The 21,886-nt window shown below is 33.9% G+C and overlaps 1 protein-coding gene across 1 annotated transcript; it reads left to right on the top strand.

The window, feature by feature from the left end:
* The first annotated feature begins 19,776 nt into the window (after positions 1-19,776).
* On the top strand, positions 19,777-21,033 carry LOC107956755 (uncharacterized). Its single transcript, XM_016892292.2, has one exon. It carries the CDS (start codon positions 20,234-20,236, stop codon positions 20,918-20,920), a length of 687 nt encoding a protein of 228 aa, XP_016747781.1. The 5' UTR covers positions 19,777-20,233; the 3' UTR covers positions 20,921-21,033.
* The last annotated feature ends 853 nt before the right edge of the window (positions 21,034-21,886 follow it).

Below are 21,886 nucleotides of genomic sequence, written 5' to 3'. Positions count from 1 at the left end.
TTAAAACAAGTGACTAAACAGTGACATGAGAAATTTGACTCAGTTATCTTGTCATATAGTTTTTTACATAATGGTGCAAATAAATGTATTTACACTAAATTCACCGATAGGTATGGTGTAATTATTTGTCTCTATGTAGACAATTTTTTGATTTTTGGTACGAACATGGAAGGTGTTCGTGAGACCAAAGAGTATCTAGCCTTGAAATTTAAAATGAAGGATCTCAATGAGGTAGATACAATTCTAGGTATAAAGGAGAAAAAACATGAAAAGGGTTTTGCAGTAAGTCAATCTCACTACATCGAGAAAGTATTGGACAAGTTTAAACACTTGAATATCAGTAATTCGAACACTCCATATGATTCGAACTTTAAGTTAAGTGAGAATAATGGCAGGGTTATATCGCAACTTGAGTACGCCAGCGCAATTGGAAGTCTAATGTATACAATGCATTGTACTAGACTTGTTATCACATTTACTGTGTACAAATTGGCGAGATTTACAAATTGTCCTAGTACCGACCATTAGAAAGACATTTGTAGGATTTTTGGCTATCTTAAGAAAACAAAAAATTTGGGATTATTCTATAGTGATTATCCTGCGGTACTAGAAGGTTACTCGGATGCAAGTTGGATTACAAGTCTAAGTGACAATAAGTCCACATTGGGATGGATTTTTATGATTGAAGGTGAAGCCATTAGTTGGGCCTCCAAGAAACAAACTTGCATATCACATTCAATTATGGAGGCTGAATTTATAGCCTTAGTGGCTAATGGCAAGGAAGCGAATGGCTAAGAGATCTTTTGCTAGATATAAAGTTGTGGCCACAACGTAGGTTTGCCATTTCCGTATATTGTGATAGTGAATCTACCATGTCCCGAGCGTACAATAAGGTGTACAATGGAAAGTCTAGGCATATAAGTTTGAGACATGAGTATATGAGACAATTGATTAGTGATGGTGTGATAATTGTTACCTATGTTAAGTCAATTGACAATTTAGCGGATCCATTGACAAAAGGTTTGTCAAGGCATTCGGTTAAGAGTGTGACCACTAAGATGGGATTGAAACCATTCTAATCATGTCATTGATAATGGAAACCCTACCTTGTTCTAGCCAAAAGTTAGTTTCAAGGTTCAAAGGGTAATAACAAGTTATCGAATGACAACTTTCACTAAGGATCAGGATTTAATGTTTATATTTTAAGAAGATTAGTTTTACTCTTAATGGATGGACATTAATTGTCATGAAATCCACCTATATGAACATGAAGTGGTGCTACTTCAATGAGATTTTCTTTATGGTTTTCTCTCGTACATGTTCATGAAACGGGATGAGCACATGGCCATAACAGTGCTAAAGCAAATTAAACTCTTACTCTAATATTTTACGATTATGTGTGAAATTTTTTCGGTATTGACTTTAAGAGTGATGGTTCAAGCGACTAGCCACCATTCACTTTGTTGATACTCTGGGAGTTTGCACTAAAGGAAGGTTCAATCTGCGAACACCCTTCTTTATGCATAGTTGTTGTGTACTTATTTTTTAGAATTAGCAATCTAGTGGGGGATTGTTGGAAATTGTAGATTGCAAATTAATTATTCATGAGCACTATTCAAATTAAAAGTGATGATTTATCATCTTACAAATTTAATTATTCGTAAGCACTATTCAAATTAAAAGTGATGATTTATCATCCAATGGATACATTTCCATGGGACATGTTTCTCTTAAGAAGTATGTCTAATATGAAGGGTTGTGGCTCTTCAAAATTGTATTCATGGAGTGCATATAAATAGAGGTATTATGGTGCTCACAAAATATACAATTATAATCAATCTTATTTTCAGAAACTAGAGTAAGAGTTAGGAAATTCCTCGATTTTGCTAATCAAAGGAAATTCAAAACTTTGTTGTATCCCGAGAAGACTTTTGTCTTTAACCTCTAGCAGCTTTGTGTAGGGACAAATAGTTCTCTTTGGAAAGCATCACCCACACCTCGAAGTGTATTGTTTATTTCCATATAAGTCTCCGATTCTATCGTTTCCACTCAAGTATCCAACAGTCATGTCATTTGATCAGTGTCATTGACGATTAGGGCATCCGTCTTTTTCAGTTGTAAATCCAGTTCTTCATGGTTGTAATATTCATATTCCTCATAATAAAGTCTATTCTTTCTATCAAGCATGTGCTCTTGGTAAGAGTCATAAATTATCGTTTTCATCTATCTCTATTGTCTATTCTGCTCCTTTGGACTTGTGGTTGCTAACTTATGGGGACCAACCCCATGTTATTCTTCTGGGCATCAGTATTATGTATCATTTGTGGATGCCTATTTCCAGGCATGTGTGGATTTATTTTTTACAGAAGAAGCCAGATGCGTTGCGAGCGTTTATAGCGTTCAAAATGCATGTTGAGTTACAATTGGGAGTGTCACTTAAGCAACTTCAAACTAATGATGGTGGGGAGTTTTGAAGCTCATTGATTATCTTGCCCTTACACGTCTGAACAGAATGGGTTAGTGGAACGGTGACATCGAAAAATTGTGGAAACTGGTTTCGTGTTGCTAGCACAAGCTTCACTGCCACTTTAATTTTTGGAGGATGCATTTTATTCAGCAGTTTCCCTCAACAACAGATTGCCAACAAAAGTGCTGAATGGAATCTCTCCGGTTAAGAAGCTTTTTGGTCAGCGACCAGATTATCGACAACTTAGAGTCTTTGGGTGCCTCTGTTATCTGTTGGTGCGACCATATAATCAGCACAAATTTCAGTTTCAATCTACATCATGCGCTTTTTTAGGTTATGCTCCTAATCACATGGGGTATAAGTGTCTAGATTGAATTGGTCATGTGTATATCTATAGGCATGCGCGGTTTGATAAGAGTCATTGTCTTTATGCCAAGGCTTCTACTACTTTCATTTTTACATCAGCAAGTGCTTCGAGCTATGGCATTACACTGTCGGTTTTTCTTTCTTTCGTCTTCAAGGACTTCCACGGCACAACCCGCTGATGTTGCAGACACTCCTCAACAAGTAACATGTAATAGCCTAAATTCAAGGTTATCGGAACAGTGGTTTCGTAGCCACAAATCCGATTTAAAGAGAAATTTATTTTAATATTTTTGCATGAATATTGATATGATAGGAAAATCGTATGAAAATATCCATAGAAAAATTTTACCGATTTAGTGGTTAGTTAGAAAAAGAAATTATTGAAAAAATTGGGTAAAAACAAGGTATCGAGACCTCGATCTCGTAAAACCGAGTCAAAAATATTTTTATAAATATTTACGAAATGTTAGTAATATGGTATTAAAATTTCGTTAGAAAATTTTAATGTTTGGGTAGTCAATTAAGTGAAAATGACTAAATTGAAAAAGCTGTAAAAGTTACTAGAAGGATTAAATAGCTCAATTATTAAATGAGGAAGGACATAAATTGCAAATAAGCCCAAAAGGAGATATTTTGGGCGGCATAAGCGGAGAAAAATTAGGAGAATTGGTGAAATAAGGGTAAAATGGGAAAATAACAAATTTTATTAACATAAAAATAGAACCAAATTGGAATATCTAGAATTCTCTTTATTTTTCTGCATTCTCATCAGCCAAAAACATCCTAAGGGTTTATTCAAGCTAGTTTTTCATAAATTTTGCACCAAGTGAGTTAATCCTTACCTTTTTCTTGTAATTTTTATGTTTCTAAGACTTTTACAACTAGGTCCTATTACTAAAATCCTTACCATGGTTGAGTGCTGTAAGTTTATGATAAAATAGCATGAAATTGAAGCTTTAATTTGTTTATGAGATGATTTTATTAGGTAATTTTAAAAGAAATTGATTTGTAGGACCTAATTGTGAAAAGATTTCGAATTAAAGTCTAGTGCTAAAATTCTGATTTCCAAAGGTTATAAAGTAGTTTAAAGTGATAGCATAAAGTGTTAATTGAGAAAAATAAGCTCAATTGAGAGGTTAATTGAGCAGGGATGAAATTATCATTTATTGAAAGCTTAGGGGAAAAATGGTAATTAACATCATGCACTAAAATAGTTTTGGATAGCAGCAGTAGTCTAAAATTGAAAAATCAGTAAAAATTGTAGAGATCGAATTAGAGAATGAATAAAATATTACATTGAAGCTCATTGAGTCTTGTTTCTTATAAAATAAACGGAGTAAGCAATGAAATTGTAAATCATGAGATATATTAAATTTTGTGAGACAATGTCAGAATGAATTCTGGTTCCCATGTTCTGACTTTGGAAAATCATAAAAAAAATTGGATAAAAATAATTGGGGCTTAAATTTATATGTTTAAAATCCTTAATGAGTCTATTTTCAAAAGAAGCAAGGGAAAACATCATCCGAATTCTGTACAATAAGATAATTAATTTTTAGTAAAGAGGGGTCGAAACTGTCAAACAGTGAAATAGGGGAAACTTTAAAGAATAAACTGTACTTATTGGCTAAACCAAAAATTTTGAGAATTTTATGTAAGAATATATATGAGTCTAGTTTTGGGGAAATTATCAGATCTTAATTTGAAGTTCTATAGCTCAAGATATAAATAATTTAGTGACTATGACTCAGTGAGACAGCTTTGAATGCACTATAAATAATAATGAAATTATAGAGAATGTTACATATGAACATGAAATGTATTAGATTAATGATTAAATTTATTTATTGAGATCCAGAAAATTCAAATAAGAAGCTAGATCGAGGAAAAGAAAAAGTTTGGGATTAGTAGATTTTTTTGTTTACTAACAAGTATCGAGGTAAGTTCGTGTAACTTGAATTATATTCTTAAATGCTTGAAATATATTTTTCTTGACGTGAATATGATTTGGATGTTTATTGTATGATAATTGATGAAGTATTGATATTCTTGATGAAAAGAGAAAATAAATTCCGGTTGAATGAAAGGAAAATTCGATAGATCTCTGAAAAGGAATTGACGATAAAAAGGATCTAGCCCTGACGGGTGATCCTATCCTGATATAGCCCTCCCAAAGAATATATGGAAAATGGATTTAGCCCAGACGGGTAATCCAAATTAGGGTCTGAATTTAGCCTGGACTGGTAATTCAGATCCAAGATCATTAGAGTAACTGTCATTGAAGGGGATTTAGCCTGGACTGGTAATCGCGACAATACTCTATGAGTTTATATTATAGGGGATTTAGCCTGGACTGGTAATCCCGCTGTAAGGATGTGGTTCGCGGGAGTGTGCTCTCTGAAATGGAAATGTGCGTACATGAATATGAATTGACGGACCCGGATTTATACACTAAAGTGTACCCCTGAAAATCCATCGAAATTCCAAGTAGTTCAACGGGATAAATATGGGAAAATAACAAGGGAATGGAAATCATGGTATTGATGAGCTCAACAATCATGGTATATATTATTGATACATGGAAATTATTGGACTAATTTTAATGTTGAGTTTGTGCATGATTGGGGAGTAATGTATTGAATGAATGTTTATTACATTGTATTGAAAATATTAGGTAAGTATAATTCTTGTTACATGAGCTTACTAAGCACAAAGTGCTTACCCTATTTCCTTTTCCCCTGTGTTGTAGTGTTAAGAGCTTGGAGGTTGGATTTGGTCGGAGATGCATTACACTATCAACCTCAAGATCTCGGTATATAAAGAAAACTTTATTTTGGAAATCAATGGCATGTATAAGCTAATAAAGTAAATGTTAATGTGAAATGAATGTATGGTTAGCCATTGGAATGGGTAAAAAATTTTCGTTTTGGTATTTGATGAGGTTATCTTATGAATACGTTAAATCCATCTTGAAAATATGTTGAAATGTTTTGGTTTTGTTGGATTGGTCTCGGTTTAAAATTGTAGGGAAGGTTAGATATTTATAAAGGGGTTATATTGAGTTCAAAAAAAAAACTTTGGGATTTTGTGAAAAATTTCTTATGGTTTCGATTTAATCTCGGTTTGGTCCCGATGTAAGTTTTGGGCTTTGGGGGCTCGTCCAAGGGACGTCATGACATGTTTCGATAAATGAATAGTATTTAACTCGTAATACGAAAAATTTATTTTGTAAAATCTGGTAATGCCTCATACCCTATTTCAGCGACGAATACGGGTAGGGGGTATTACAATTGTTGGTATCAGAGCTATGATTTAACCGGTTCTCGAACTGACGTAGGACATACGAGATTAGCTATACATGCCATTTAAATTATTATTGATAGTGTGATATCTCCTGACCATTTGAAATGTGATTTTCTTATAATAAATGCCTGCCGACCGAGCTCAACCCGAGTAAGCCGAGAGTCATGCTCCGGCTTCAGAACAAAGAGAAGTTGAAGCTACTAGTAGTAGAAGGTCCGAGACAAGGGACCAAAGTGAAGAGGCTAAAATGGCATTCTATCAAATGATGAATGAATGGTTTACTCAGTATATAAGAACTAACCCTGTAGTGCAGCAATCTCAAGCTCCTCCTCCTCCTCCTCCTCCTCCACTGGTTCTCGAGATTTCACAGGGTCAGGTATTGAATCTATCAGAAAAGGGAAAGCTCCAGTTGATAAAATCAGAAAATATGGGGCAGAAGAATTCAGAGCTGCAGTTGATGGTGATCCTGAACGGGCTGAGTTTTGGTTACAGAATACTATTCGGGTTTTGGAGGAGTTATCTTGCACACCAGAAGAGTGTCTGAAATATGCAATATCATTGCTAAAAGATACAGCTTACCAGTGGTGGAATACTAAAGTTTCAGTTGTTCCGAAAGAAGAAATTACATGGGAATTCTTTCAGACCGAGTTCAGAAAGAAATATATCAGTCAGAGGTTCCTCGATCGGAAGAGAAAAGAATTTCTTGAGCTGAAACAGGGTAACAGATCAGTATCTGAGTATGAAAGAGAATTTGTCCGATTGAGTAAATATGCTCGGGAATGGGTACAATCAGAAGCCGAAATGTGTAAACGATTCGAAGAAGGGTTGAATGAAGAAATTAAGCTACTGATCGAAATTCTTGAAATCCAAGAGTTTGCTACCCTTGCAAAGCGAGTTTATAAAGTAGAAGAACTGAGCAAAGAAAAGAAACAAACTGAGAGAGAAGCTCGAATTCTTAGTAAAAGACCGATGGAAAAATCCCAGTTTTCTGTTTCAAAGAAATTGAAGAAATACCAAGACCGTTCTACCTCAACCATTGGGTATTCGAGTAAAGAGCGAGGTTCTCAACGCACTAATACAAGACCTTCCACTCCATCAGTGACCAGTGTTGGCAGTGTTGGTACCCCTAAGCCGAGATGCCAGTACTGTAATAAAACTCATTTTGATGAATGCCGATTAAAGAACGGGGCTTGTTACCGATGTGTTTCTTTCGATCATTTCCTCAGAGATTGTCCAGAAAGGGGTGAAAAAGAAGCTGAATAGACATCGAAGCCGAGTAATCCAGTTTCAAGGGGTAGACCACCTCGACCATCTGGTAATGTCAGTGGTAGCCGAAAAGCTACGAAAGATACTGCAGGCAGACCTGAGGCACGAACACCCGCTAAGACATATACCATCCGTGCTAGAGAAGATGCCTTAGCTCCCGATGTTATTACTGGTACATTTTCTTTACTTGATACTGATATTACTTCATTGATTGATCCTGGTTCTACACATTCATACATATGCACAAAATTAGTATTTGTTAAAAATTTATCTGTTGAACCTACTGAATTTGTGGTTAAAGTCTCGAACCCCCTGGGACAGTTTGTGATGGAAGATAAAATTTGTAAAAATTGTCCACTGATGGTAAAAGGTATTTGTTTTCCGGTTGACTTGATGTTATTGCCTTTTGATGAGTTTGATGTGATATTGGGCATGGATTGGTTAATTCAGCATGATGCAGTAGTAAATTGTAAATAAAAATATATTGTGCTGAAATATCAGAATGGAGAATTACTTTGGGTTAAATCTGATCAGACAGAGGAATTATTTGATGTGATTTCAGTTATGACAGCTCAGAGGTGTGTCAAAAAAGGGTATGGTGCTTATTTGGCATATGTGTTAGACACTAAGGTATCTGAGTCAAAGATACAGGTAGTGCCAGTTGTATGTGAATTTTTCGATGTGTTAGGTTGTGTCTTGATGCAAGAAGGTAAAGTTATAGCTTATGCTTCGAGACAACTTAAGCCACATGAAAGAAATTACCCAGTGCATGATCTTGAATTAGCTGCAATTGTATTTGCATTAAAAATATGGCGACATTACTTGTATGGTGAGAAATGTCATATTTATACTGATCATAAAAGTCTGAAATATCTGATGACACAGATAGATTTGAATTTAAGACAGCGCAGGTGGCTTGAATTGATAAAGGACTATGATTTGGTTATTGATTACCATCCAGGTAAGGCTAATGTTGATGCTGATGCTTTAAGTCGAAAATCTCTGTTTGCTTTGCGAGCTATGAATGCCCGATTGTCTTTGGTTGATGATGGTTCAGTCATAGCTAAGTTGAGAGTTAAACCGACATTTCTACAACAAATATATGAAGCTCAGAAAAATGATGAGAAGCTACAGGTTAAACGGGTACAATGTGAGTCAGGTAATGATTCAGAATTTCAGATTGGGACTGATGGTTGTTTAGAGGTAGAGTATGTGTACCAAAGAATTCAGAGCTTGTACAGAAGATTTTACACGAGGCACACAGTGGTATTATGTCCGTACATCCGGGAGGTAATAAAATGTATAATGATTTGAAGAAGATGTACTGGTGGCCAGGTATGAAACGTGATATTTCTGTGTTTGTATCAAGATGTCTGATATGTCAACAGGTCAAAGCAGAACATCAGGTACCTTCGGGATTACTCCAGCCAATTACTATACCGGAATGGCAATGGGAAAGAATTATTATGGATTTTGTGTCGGGATTACCATTGTCATCGAAGAAGAAAAATGCCATTTGAGTGATCGTTGATCGATTACCAAAATCAACACATTTGATTCTGGTACATATAGATTGTTCTCTAGATAAATTGGCTGAACTATATATAACTGAGATTGTCAGGCTACATGGAGTGCCAATCTCCATTATCTCTAATAGAGATCCCAGATTTACGTCTTGTTTCTAGGACAAATTGCAAGAAGCCTTGGGTATTCAGTTGTATTTCAGCACTGTATTTCATCCTCAGACAGATGGCCATTCTGAGCATGTAATTCAGGTATTGGAAGATATACTCCGATGTTGTATATTAGAGTTTGAAGGTAATTGGGAGAAATATCTACCTTTGATTGAATTTGCTTATAAGAACAGTTATCAATCCAGTATTAAAATGGCTCCGTATGAAGCTTTGTGTGGTAGAAAATGTAGAACACCGTTATATTGGACAGAGCTCAGTGAAAAGAAGATACATGGGGTTGATTTGATCCGGGAAACAGAAGAAAAAGTAAAAGTGATTCGGGATAGTCTAAAAGCAGCTTCCGATCGTCAGAAGTCATATGCCGATCTTAAACGAAAAGAGATTGAATTTCAAGTGGGTGATAAGGTATTCCTAAAAGTGTCTCCTTGGAATAAAGTTCTCCAATTCGGTCGAAAGGGTAAATTGAGTCCAAGATTTATCGGGCCATATAAAATCATAGAAAGAATTGGACCGGTCGCTTATCGATTGGCATTACCACCGAAACTCAATAGAATTCATAATGTTTTTCATGTGTCTATGCTACGGCGGTATCGATCAGATCCTTCACATGTTATATCTCCATCAGAAGTGGAGATTCAGCCGAATATGACTTACAGTGAAGAACCGGTCAAGTTATTAGCACGGGAAATAAATGAGCTCAGAAATAAAAAGATAAATTTGGTGAAAGTATTATGGCAAAAGCACGGGATTGAGGAAGTGCCATGGGAATCGGAGGAGGCAATGAGGAAACAATACCCGAACCTCTTTACTGGTAAGATTTTCGAGGACGAAAATCCTTAAAGGGGGGAGAGTTGAATGGCTTAAATCCAAGGTTATCGGAACAGTGGTTTCATAGCCACAAATCTAATTTAAAGAGAAATTTATTTTAATATTTTTGCATGAATATTGATATGATAGGAAAATTGTATGAAAATATCCATAGAAAATTTTTACCGATTTAGTGGTTAGTTAGAAAAAGAAATTATTGAAGAAATTAGGTAAAAACAAGGTATCGAGACCTCGATCTCGTAAAACTGAGTCAAAAATATTTTTATAAATACTTATGAAATGTTAGTAATATGGTATTAAAATTTCGTTAGAAAATTTTAATGTTTGGGTAGTCAATTAAGTGAAAATGACTAAATTGAAAAAGCTGTAAAAGTTACTAGAAGGATTAAATAGCTCAATTGTTAAATGAGGAAGGACATAAATTGCAAATAAGCCCAAAAGGAGATATTTTGGGTGGCATAAGCGGAGAAAAATCAGGAGAATTGGTGAAATAAGGGTAAAATGAGAAAATAACAAATTTTACTAACATAAAAATGGGACCAAATTGGAATATCTAGAATTCTCTTTATTTTTTTGCATTCTCATCAGCCAAAAACATCCTAAGGATTTATTCAAGCTGGTTTTTCATAATTTTTGCACCAAGTGAGTTAATCCTTACCTTTTTCTTGTAAATTTTATGTTTCTAAGACTTTTACAACTAGGTCCTATTACTAAATTCATTAGTTTTTTGATTTTATGAATAAAATTGAAAGTCACCATGGTTGAGTGCTATAAGTTTATGATAAAATAGCATGAAATTGAAGCTTTAATTTGTTTATGAGATGATTTTATTAGGTAATTTCAAAAGAAATTGATTTGTAGGACCTAATTGTGAAAATGTTTTGGATTAAAGTCTAGTGCTAAAATTCTGATTTCCAAAGGTTATAAAGTAGTTTAAAGTGATAGAATAAAGTGTTAATTGAGAAAAATAAGCTCAATTGAGAGGTTAATTGAGCAGGGATGAAATTATCATTTATTGAAAGCTTAGAGGAAAAATATTAATTAACATCATGCACTAAAACAGTTTTGGACAGCAGCAGTAGTCTAACATTGAAAAATCACCAAAAATTGTAGATATCGAATTAGAGGATGAATAAAATATTAAATTAAATTTCACTGACTCTAGTTTTTTATAAAATAAACGGAGTAAGCAATGAAATTGTAAATCATTAGATATAATAGATTTTGTGAGACAAGGTCAGAATGAATTTTGGTTCCCCTGTTCTGACTTTGGAAAATCATAAAAAATTGGATAAAATAATTGGGGCTTAAATTTATATGTTTAAAATCCTTAATGAGTCTATTTTCAAAAGAAACAAGCGAAAAAATCATCCGAATTCTGTACAAGAATATAATTAATTTTTAGTTAAGAGGGGTCGGAACTGTCAAACAGTGAATAGGGGAAACTTTAAAGAATAAAATGTACTTATTGGCTAAACCAAAAATTTTGATAATTTTATGGTAAGAAGATACGTGAGTCTAGTTTTGGGGAAAATTATCAGATCTTAATTTGGAGTTCTGTAGCTCAAGATATAAATAATTTAGTGACTATGACTCCGTGAGACAGCTTTGAATGCACTATAAATAATAATGAAATTATAGAGAATGTTACATATGAACATGAAATGTATTAGATTAATGATTAAATTTATTTATTGAGATTATCGAGGAAAAGAAAAAGTTTGGGATTAGTAGATTTTTTTTGTTTACGAACAAGTATCGAGGTAAGTTCGTGTAACTTGAATTATATTCTTAAATGCTTGAAATATATTTTTCTTGATGTGAATATGATTTGGATGTTTATTGTATGATAGTTGATGAAGTATTGATATTCTTGATGAAAAGAGAAAATAAATCTCGGTTGAATGAAAGGAAAATTTGATAGATCTCTAAAAAGGAATTGACGGTAAAAAGGATCTAACCCGAACGGGTGATCCTATCCTGATATAGCCCTCCCAAAGAATATATGGAAAATGGATTTAGCCCAGACGGGTAATCCAAATTAGGGTCTGAATTTAGCCCGGACTGGTAATTCAGATCCAAGATCATTAGAGTAACTGTCATTGAAGGGGATTTAGCCTGAAATGGTAATCCCGACAATACTCTATGAGTTTATATTACAGGGGATTTAGCCTGGACTGGTAATCCCGCTGTAAGGATGTGGTTCGCGGGAGTGTGCTCTCTGAAATGGAAATCTGCACACATGAATATGAATTGACAGACCCGGATTTGTACACTAAAGTGTACCCCTAAAAATCCATCGAAATTCCAAGTAGTTCAACGGGATAAATATGAGAAAACAACAAGGGAATAGAAATCATGGTATTGACGAGCTCATCAATCATGGTATATATTATTGATACATGGAAATTATTGGACTAATTTGAATGTTGAGTTTGTGCATGATAGGGGAATAATGTATTGAATGAATGTTTATTGCATTGTATTGAAAATATTAGGTAAGTATAATTCTTGTTACATAAGCTTACTAAGCACAAAGTGCTTACCCTGTTTCCTTTTCCCCTGTGTTGTAGTGTTAAGAGCTCGGAGGTTGGATTTGGTCGGAGACGCATCACACTATCAACCTCAAGATCTCGGTATATAAAGAAACTTTATTTTGGAAATCAATGGCATGTATAAGTTAATAAAGTAAATGTTAATGTGAAATGAATGTATGGTTAGCCATTGGTATGGCTAACAAATTTTGGTTTTGGTATGTGATGAGGTTATCTTATGAATACGTTAAATCTATCTTGAAAATATGTTGAAATGGATTGGTTGTGTTGGATTGGTATCGGTTTAAAATTGTAGGGAAGATTAGATATTTATAAAGGGGTAATATTGAGTTCAAAAAAAATAACTTTGGGATTTTGCGAAAAATTTCTTTTGGTTTTGATTTAATCTCGGTTTGGTCCCGATGTATGTTTTGGAATTCGGAGGCCCATCCAAGGGACGTCATGACATGTTTCGATAAATGAATAGTATTTAACTCGTAATACGAAAAATTTATTTTGTAAAATCTGGTAATGCCTAATACCCTATTTTGGCGACGAATACGGGTAAGGGGTATTAGATAACAAGTCCAACTATGGATCAAAATGAGTTAGCAAGTGCACAAGGGGGTCTTGAGGAGCAGGTTTCTTCTTCAGCTACTAAGCAACATGTTAGTGTTAATGCTAATACTCGTCCAATGATGACATAAAGTAAGGTTGGTACATACAAGCCAAAAGTGTATACTACTGCTATCAATGATGTGACACTTGTTGATATTCATGAAGCCATGACCATTCCTTTATGGCAAGTGGCAGTTCATGATTTTTAAAAGCGTTGATCAAAAATAATACGTGGGAGTTAGTTCCAAAACTAGTTGATCGAGTTCTTGTAGGCTATAAATGGCTGTTCAAAGTCAAGAAAAATACAGATGGCAGTATTTCTTGTAACAAAGTTAGACATATTGTTCAAGGGTTTCTCAAACACCGGGGTTGGATTATCATGAGACATTCAATCCGGTTGTGAAGGTCAACACAATTTGTACGATTTTGGCTTTAGTTGTGTCAAACAAATGGAGGTTGTGTCAAGTCGATATCAATAATTCCTTTTTGAACGGTGATTTGGCTGAAGACATTTATATGAAACAATTATCGGGGTTTGAGATATGTGGCAGTGATGGGATTCCTTTGGTGTGTCGACTGAAGAAGGCCATATATGGCCTTAAACAGGCTCCACGGGCTTGGTTTGAAAAGCTTCGAAGGTTCCTTATTCAAAGTATGCAATTGCAAATTTCGAAAGTTGACTTTTCTCTATTTTTTAAATATACTTCGTCGGGTACTGTATTCATTCTTGTGTATGTAGATGATATAATTATAATTGGTGATTCTTGTTTTGAGCTTGATAATGTTATTAGAGGTATTGATAAATAGTTTGCCTTGAAAGACTTGGGGGAGCTGAATTATTTTCTTAGACTTGAGGTAGTTCGTTATAACGACTGTCTACATGTGTCTCAAAAAAGTATGCACGTGAGTTGCTTGAGCGTGCTCACATGGCGAGTGCCAAACCGGTGAGTACTCTTATGGTTAGCTGTCCAACTCTCACTTCCTTGGTTGGTTCTCTTTTTGCAAATGGAACCTTGTATCAACAAGTTGTTGGTAGCTTACAATATCCGTATCTGACTCATTCTGATATTTCGTTTGATGTCAATAAGGTCAACCAATACACGCAAGCCCCATATGACACTTACTAGACAACAGTGAAGCAAATTCTTCAGTACATTCAAGGCATAATAGATTATAGGTGTTTCGGCCATCAGATGTCAGGCTTTTTGGTTTTTCTGATGCTGATTAGGTGAGGTTGCTTGAAGATCGCAAGTCTACTTTTGATGTTTGCGTGTATCTTGGTGAAAATATTATTAGTTTTCATTAAAGAAACAAAGTGTTATCTTTCATTCGACTTCGGAGGTGGAATATCGAAGCTTAGAAAATGCTATTTCAGAGTTAACTTGGTATCGTATGCTGCTAAATAAGATTGGAGTCAAAGTTTGAGGAGTGCCAGTTGTCTACTATGATAATTCCAGTGCTGTGTCCTTAGCTACAAATCCTATGTTCCATGCTCAAGTTACACATGTGGATCTTGATATGCATTTTATTCGAGAAAATGTGTTAAGCGGTCAATTGCAAGTAAATCATGTTCCAAGGTGTGATCAAGTTGTCAATGCATTGACTAAATCGTTAACTGTTGGAGCTTTTACTCGGTATAGAGATCATTTGAATGTTGTGTGTGCAAGTTCTTTTCAAAGAAAACCTAAAGGGGGAATATTAGATAAATAACTGTATAACAGAAATAAATGAAGCCTAGTTATAGCCTGTTAAGTTCTTGATTAGCTTGTGCATAAATACTCTTAGATCTTGTGTTGAAGATAAGAATAAAAGTATACTTTTTTCTTAAATTTCTATTACACTCTATCACTCATCAAGTATAAAGATCTCACCTTTGTTCCTAAAGACTAGAACACTTACCTTTAAATCCCCCTAAGAATTTAGATTGTAAACACTACACTTCAATTGCACTCACACAATCAGTTCCACAATGAACAAATATAGTGCTCTCAATATGCTCTCAAACATAACCTATAGAAGCCTCGAAAAATATATATCAGTTTAGGCTACTAGCACACTAGTGATTGAATGCAAAGCAACTTCTTGAAATTAACAGCTACAAATAGCAAAGATAATATAGTAATAGTCTCATAAAACACAATCTGATGGAGCTTCAATCTTTTAGCAAAACTCCAACTTAATCCGAACAAATCTCCATAATTCAAGGATTGTATCCAATCTTGAAGGGTAACAGATTGGTTGCATAGGTGGACTTCTATATCTTCAAAATATTGACTAAGTTAATATCCTAAAGATTTTATTTCAATAAATTGACAACACCAAATATGATAAGTGCTACTCCACTATCGTAGTGATAGATGGTAGTAGACACTACCAAGTCACACTTAGAATGTTGCCTTAACAACTTGTCTTGTCTGTTATTTAATTTCTTAGGATGGATAACATTGTAGCACAACCGTTAGCACAAATACACAGTAATAAAAAATATTTAAGTATATTAATTTAAATCAAATAAATCACAAGATCGAAACATGAATAACAAGGAAAATATTATTTAAAATAAATGTTTACTATAAATAGGTTGGAAATCGATTCAGAGTTGAGGCCTATTGAACACAGTCTCCTTAAGACAGATTCGACTGCTCCTTTCACACTGAAGAAACGTCGGACAATTGTCTACTAGGATACAACAACTAGATGAACACCACAACAGCGTAGTTGCGTGATCAACGAACTAGGCGCCTTCTTTCTATCACCGGAAAACAATTTTTGGGAGAAAAATTTTAAGATGAAATTATCAGAATTCATTGTTTCTTTGTTCTGATTATTTTCAATATAAAAAAAGATTATTGGAAATTTTGACTAATTTGAAATTATAACGTCGTGAATTAATGCCATTAAATCCAAATTAACATCTGAATTAAAGGACATTAACATTGACCTTTTAATTCTAAATTTGAATACTTTGCTAAGGAAAAGAAATAAAATGTATTGGGCCTAAAAATACCCACAGGCCTAGAGGGCCCAATTGATTCGAACATTTCACGTCATGCAGGTGCAACACCAAACTTGATGGACTTGGATTTGCACCCCCTTGCACACGAGAAAGAACATTAGTTTAGTCATTCAATAATTATTAAGTTGGTTTACATATAGATACAACTTCCACACTTGATTCCCAATCAATGTGAGACTAATGCTTTTCATGTTCCTCAACATAATTCACAAATAGCTTACTTTGAGTATCAATTTTTCATTTATCACTCAACCATTTTGAGCATATGATATCTCATTGTAAAGGTCTTATTGGGTAGAACAAAAAATCATAATTTTATGATTCAAAACTCCTCTTTCACAAATCGAAAATATGCATCAAAGATTCCAAAAAGAAAATTCATATTTTTCCAACAAACATAAGATTGTACCTTCTAGTTCAACTAATTGATGTGAGGTTCAAACATAAAAGTTGAATTGGAACATTAGCAGACTAACTAAATTTGTTTCAAAAGAAAATTGAGAAACGAAAAATCGATTAAAAAACAATAAAATTAGGTTTTAGTTAATTTATTCTTTGGATTTTGAGAATATAATTTTTCCTGATATTTTATTTTTTAATATTTAAGCTTTTTTGTAAAAAAAAAAACTTTCTTGATGATTTAACCATCCAATTCAATTGAAAATCGAATGTAGAACCAACCGTGATCACCCGTGAAAGCTCTTAAGCAGCTTCAAAGAATAAGCTTCCTAGCCATGGAAATTGATGGATGAAGTAGGAATCTTTAGTCCACATTTCAATTGCATGGCAATTGAAATTTGGATGTGACCATCGAATACGGGTAAGTATTAAGGTTTTATAACTTAAGTGGAACGTGGATATCAAATATGAACACTCTAAATTGCATCAACACTTTAAAAAAAATGAAAATTCAAATCAACATAGAATTGAAGGTTACAATTTTAAACTTAGTGCACAGCAAAATGAAGGGAAGCTCCCAACTTGAAGACAAAATTCAAACTTTGCAGTGTTTTTGGAACAGGGAGATGATAAAACCAAAACATCTCTACTTACAACATTCCATAATCAAGGCAGCTCCTTTAGGTGCAAGTAAATTATGAGTATTGAGTATGAATTAGTTTCATGAGAAATCAACTTTTCTTTAATCTAAAATTGCTTGGGGTTCTATTTTATAACGCCTTGGCTTGAAATTTCAATATGATTATTTTCAATGACTCAAATTAAGTTAATAATCATATTGAAAATAAAATGGAGTTGATTCGAGTTAATGATATAAATATATATCTATATAATGCATGTAATTTTGGTTTGTTATAAATATTAAATTCGAATACAAGGCATTTAGGCGAATTCAGAATAATTTTTTAGGGGGAGCCTAATGAAATTTTAATTTTTTATAATTTACATCTTTATAATTTTTAAAGTATTAAATTGAATTTTTATAATTTTAGAGGGAACCAAAGTAAAATTTTACCTTTACTAATTTAAAATTTTAAAAAATTTAGAAAACCTAAATGATAATTTTTCATTTTAAGAGGGCACCCCATAAAATCCCCTCTGCATTTAGACATTACCTCTTAAATATAATTGTATGGTTTAATTTCAAAAAAAAAAAATCCGACAAAATAACTTTAAGCAGAAAATGTGAGCCCAGGATTGAAGACAAAAGATTACCTAAATTCCCCCCAAAAAAGAAATGCAAATTGCAAAGAAACACTGATGAAGAAATAGATATGGTCCCCTGCCCTCGTAAAACATTCCTAAAGTTTTTAACATTGAGTAACATGCAGGCCGGTCGGATTTCTTAGAGACAAATGCTGTTCCAATAATATTAATTTACCCTATACAGCCTGCCTAACCTAATTTTGTTAATATTTGAAATTCTAGAAGGCTAGGAATATTTATGAACGATATAATTTGTTATGATAATTAAGTTGATAAACAAGTTCGATAATTTTTTCTTCTTTCCATAATTCTTTTCCATCACCATCATATATTTTTTTTTCTAATTTTCCTGTATATAAATTGTTTCGATGATTAAGTTGACAAACATGGTTTATAATTATATTCGTCGAATTATTTAACTGTTTTATTCATGCTCTATTCATTTGCATTATGTATATCATATTTTAAGTAAATTATAGATTGTTATAATTATTTGGCTTAAAATATTTAAATCTATCTTTTATTATTATTATTATTATTATAACAACGGTACTACTTATACTAGAACTCAACCGATATATTTATTAAAAATATAAAAATGATAATTAATTTCAGACCACCATAAATTGATTTTTCCAGCGTGAATACACATAAGCATATACGCACACAAATATATACAGCATTATCTTTTATTATCTATAAAATCCCTATTCAATGAGAAAATACATGTATATATGTACAGCATTTTGGATGGAGTAGCCGACCTCCGGCAAGGCGTTGCAGTGCTTTAAACGAGAGAGTGGGCCTGCTAAGCTAAGAGTGTTGGTAGGTTAATCCTATTTCCATAGCCATATGCTTTAAAAACAAATTCAATTAAAGGCGTGAATCCACTAAAATACTATATCAATCTCCAAAAAAGAAGTCTTTCTTAGAGCTCCAAGTCATTTCTAGGGTATATATGTCAGTGGCGTAACCATATATATATGTTTCTTTAATTCACTAAAACTCTAGATAAGAAACTTGAATGACCTACCTCTAATGCTAATCTTTATTTAATTCATTTCAAAATACTTGATAACAGCACTACGCTGAATTATAAATCAAGGACAATGAAACAATAGTTAAATACATTTTTTTATTATAAACTTAAAAAGTTGGAAAGCTCCTTTTCCTTTGGTCTTCTCTTCTCTTCTGGGCTTTGGCTTTGCTCTATTAATTGAAGAAACCAGGAAAAAAGAAAGGGATTCTTGTATTTTTCTCATAAAGCATTCAGCTACCCAATGAAGCACTTCAAATTGTCTATGCAGTGACTATATATTGTATTAGTAAACAAAAACTTTTGGTACGGAAGTTTGGGATTCCTTTTTTATTTCGACTCAAACTCATACATGTTTAATTAGTTCAGATATTTCAAGCACTTTGAACTATTGGAAGTCATCATTATACAGTGAATATTCTTCCTTTTTGGTTGCTTTAGATATTATTTTTATTTAATAATGGAGAAAAAGCCCATGCTATCTCAACTTTTCTTCTCCCCTCTCTAGACTTTTTTTTTATCATTATAACAGTCTTGCATCAATATATTCTTTATTAATTACTTGTACTTGCTTATAGTAGCTTGAGAGCATTTCCTTATAGTCTTGACATGATGTCATTGCAACAAATAAAGCTTTGAATAGTATGCTTTTTCTGGTTCTGGTAATAGGGTTTTTCTCGGGGTTGGTTGAAGTAAAAAATGGGATTGGGCTGAGAAATAATATATAATAATCCCATATATGTTACGGGCTTTTTTTTTTTTGGAGGGAAAGTGCCATGTGTAAGCTCAGATAGGTGCACATGATTTCTATCATTTTCAAGCTTTTGAGGTTGTAAATCAATAGAGGGAAAACAGTAGCAAGCAAAAAAACCATAATCTTTTTCTTTATATTCAACTTGCTTCCTCTTTGCAAACCACTTCAGGTATTACTAATTTACTTCCCCCAGTAGCAAGCAAAAAAGAAAAAGAAAAGAACAGGCGAAACTGGCAAGTTGGTTTCCTTCTTGCCTTTTTGGTACTACTACTATTTGTTTGAATTGATGTGATCATATGTATGTATGTCCTACAAAACCCCTTTCTCTTTCCTGGTTATGTTTCTTTTAGATCCATGAAAGTCTTTTCTTCTTTTGGATTAGTCCTTTTGCCAGAAATTAGCAGAAAAATGAAAGTTTAAGATACTGACAAGCCCTGTAGAATAATTCCCTTCATTCTCACTTGCAGTCTAACACTGAAAATCTAGTTCAAATTTATCAATACATCAATATATGCTCATTGTCATTGTCTTTTCAGCCTTTTTCGTATCTTCATTTCCCAGTAGATAGTTGTATAATCTTTTTACTCAGCTTCAATCGTCTATTTGATCTCACTTGCATTTCTTTTTCCTTGTATAGTTGTTCTTGTCAGCTTATAATTACATATCAGATCCCTTTTTTCTAGTCCATGGCTACTCCTTTGTTTGATCTCCTAAAGAACCCAGTAGTGTCATGGATTGTTGTTGCTCCACTGCTCGCATTTGCAACATTTATTCTCTTGGGGTCCTTATCCATCGTCTTCACATCAACAGCCTTGATTTTGTCAACCTTTCTGTTCGTATTTTGTAAGAGGAAGCCTAAATTAGTGGAGAAATCAGCCAAAGAAGAGATTCAGAAATTGGTTCATGGAACCTCACCTCAAATGGAGCATATTTTGGCATCAAAACAACACCATGAAGCCTTAGAAGGCGGAAGTGGTTCATATCAGATTCATGGCTACTTACTCAGATCACCAGATGTCTTATTTGAAAAAGAGTCCACAACAGAAGATTCGGGAGAGGAGTGGCCGTTTCGAGACAGCACGGATCGAACCGCCGATATCTCCGATGACGGGTCGATATCCGATGAGGATAGCCTGATTGAAATCTCCCTTCCTGAAGGACATTATGTTAGTCGCAAAGAAGAAGAGCCTGCTAAGTGTATTAGGCATCAGAAACTGACAGATTCAAAGCCTGAATGCATTTTCCAGCAACGGAGTCTAATGGTGCTATTAGCAGAACTCAATGACATGAATGAAGAAGACAACCTGATTGAGATTGACATCTCCATGGGATCCATCAAATGTTCAAGCTTTGAGATTGAAGCAGGGATTTAAATAGCAGTCCGTTACCGAAATAGCGGCCGTTATATAGCGATAGCGGCACCGTCCGAAACCGCTACTGCCGAAACCGCTATTATATTTTATAATAAGTTGTGTGAAATTTTTTTAAAATTCACGATTGCGATACCCGCAATGACCGCAATAGCATCAGTTATGTCCGCAACCGCGATAAACGCAATGCGACCGAAAACGAGACCGCGACCGCAATTTAAATCCCTAAAACTTAAAAAGATCATCTTTTGCATGCTTCCTCTAATATGGATCAAGTATTTTTTGATCCACACATGGATTTGGTGTAACTTTTACAAATTCAGAAAATCTAAGCTGCCAGTGTGCCACATTTAAGTTCTAATATTATTTTGAACTTCTTTGGATACCCCCATAAAGCACTTATACCAAAGAGAGCTTTAATTTCTCTTATCGAAAGAATCACACGCCATTGGCAATTTGATGGACCTCCACTTATTTTCTTTTTTTCTTTTTTACAATAAATATCATCTTAAACATTTTCGTGGGTCCCTGGAGATAACTAATTTGCTGAAACCGGCCCATTATATATGTTCGTTATAAGGCTATTCAGAAGCCGCTGCTTCATGTTTTCTTTTGATCTGCTATCCTTGGTCTCCTGGTAGAATAACTACAGTTCGAAATTTTCATTCGGACTAGGTGTAGGTACAATACAAACATGCCCTTTTTTTATTTCTCTTTTTGGTTTAATCGTCTATTTGAAAGATCCATGTTTGAATATATATTTAACGTGGTCTTTACCCCAACATTTTTATATTTCTGTTCGATTTTGTTACGCAACTCATCCGAGCAATAAGCTAACAAAAGCCCTCACTCGACTAGGCCTTAATCAAGTAGATAGTTGCCGTTTGGACCAAAATATCCAACTGAAATTAATATAGGGTGAGCATTTAATTGAATCGAATGAAAAAAATTCTAATTAATTGAGTTGAT

Source organism: Gossypium hirsutum, chromosome D07 (assembly GCF_007990345.1).
Source record: "Gossypium hirsutum isolate 1008001.06 chromosome D07, Gossypium_hirsutum_v2.1, whole genome shotgun sequence".
NCBI lineage: Eukaryota > Viridiplantae > Streptophyta > Magnoliopsida > Malvales > Malvaceae > Gossypium > Gossypium hirsutum.
The sequence above is the reverse complement of the archived record's forward strand: the minus strand, read 5'-3'. Positions and strand labels throughout refer to the sequence as shown.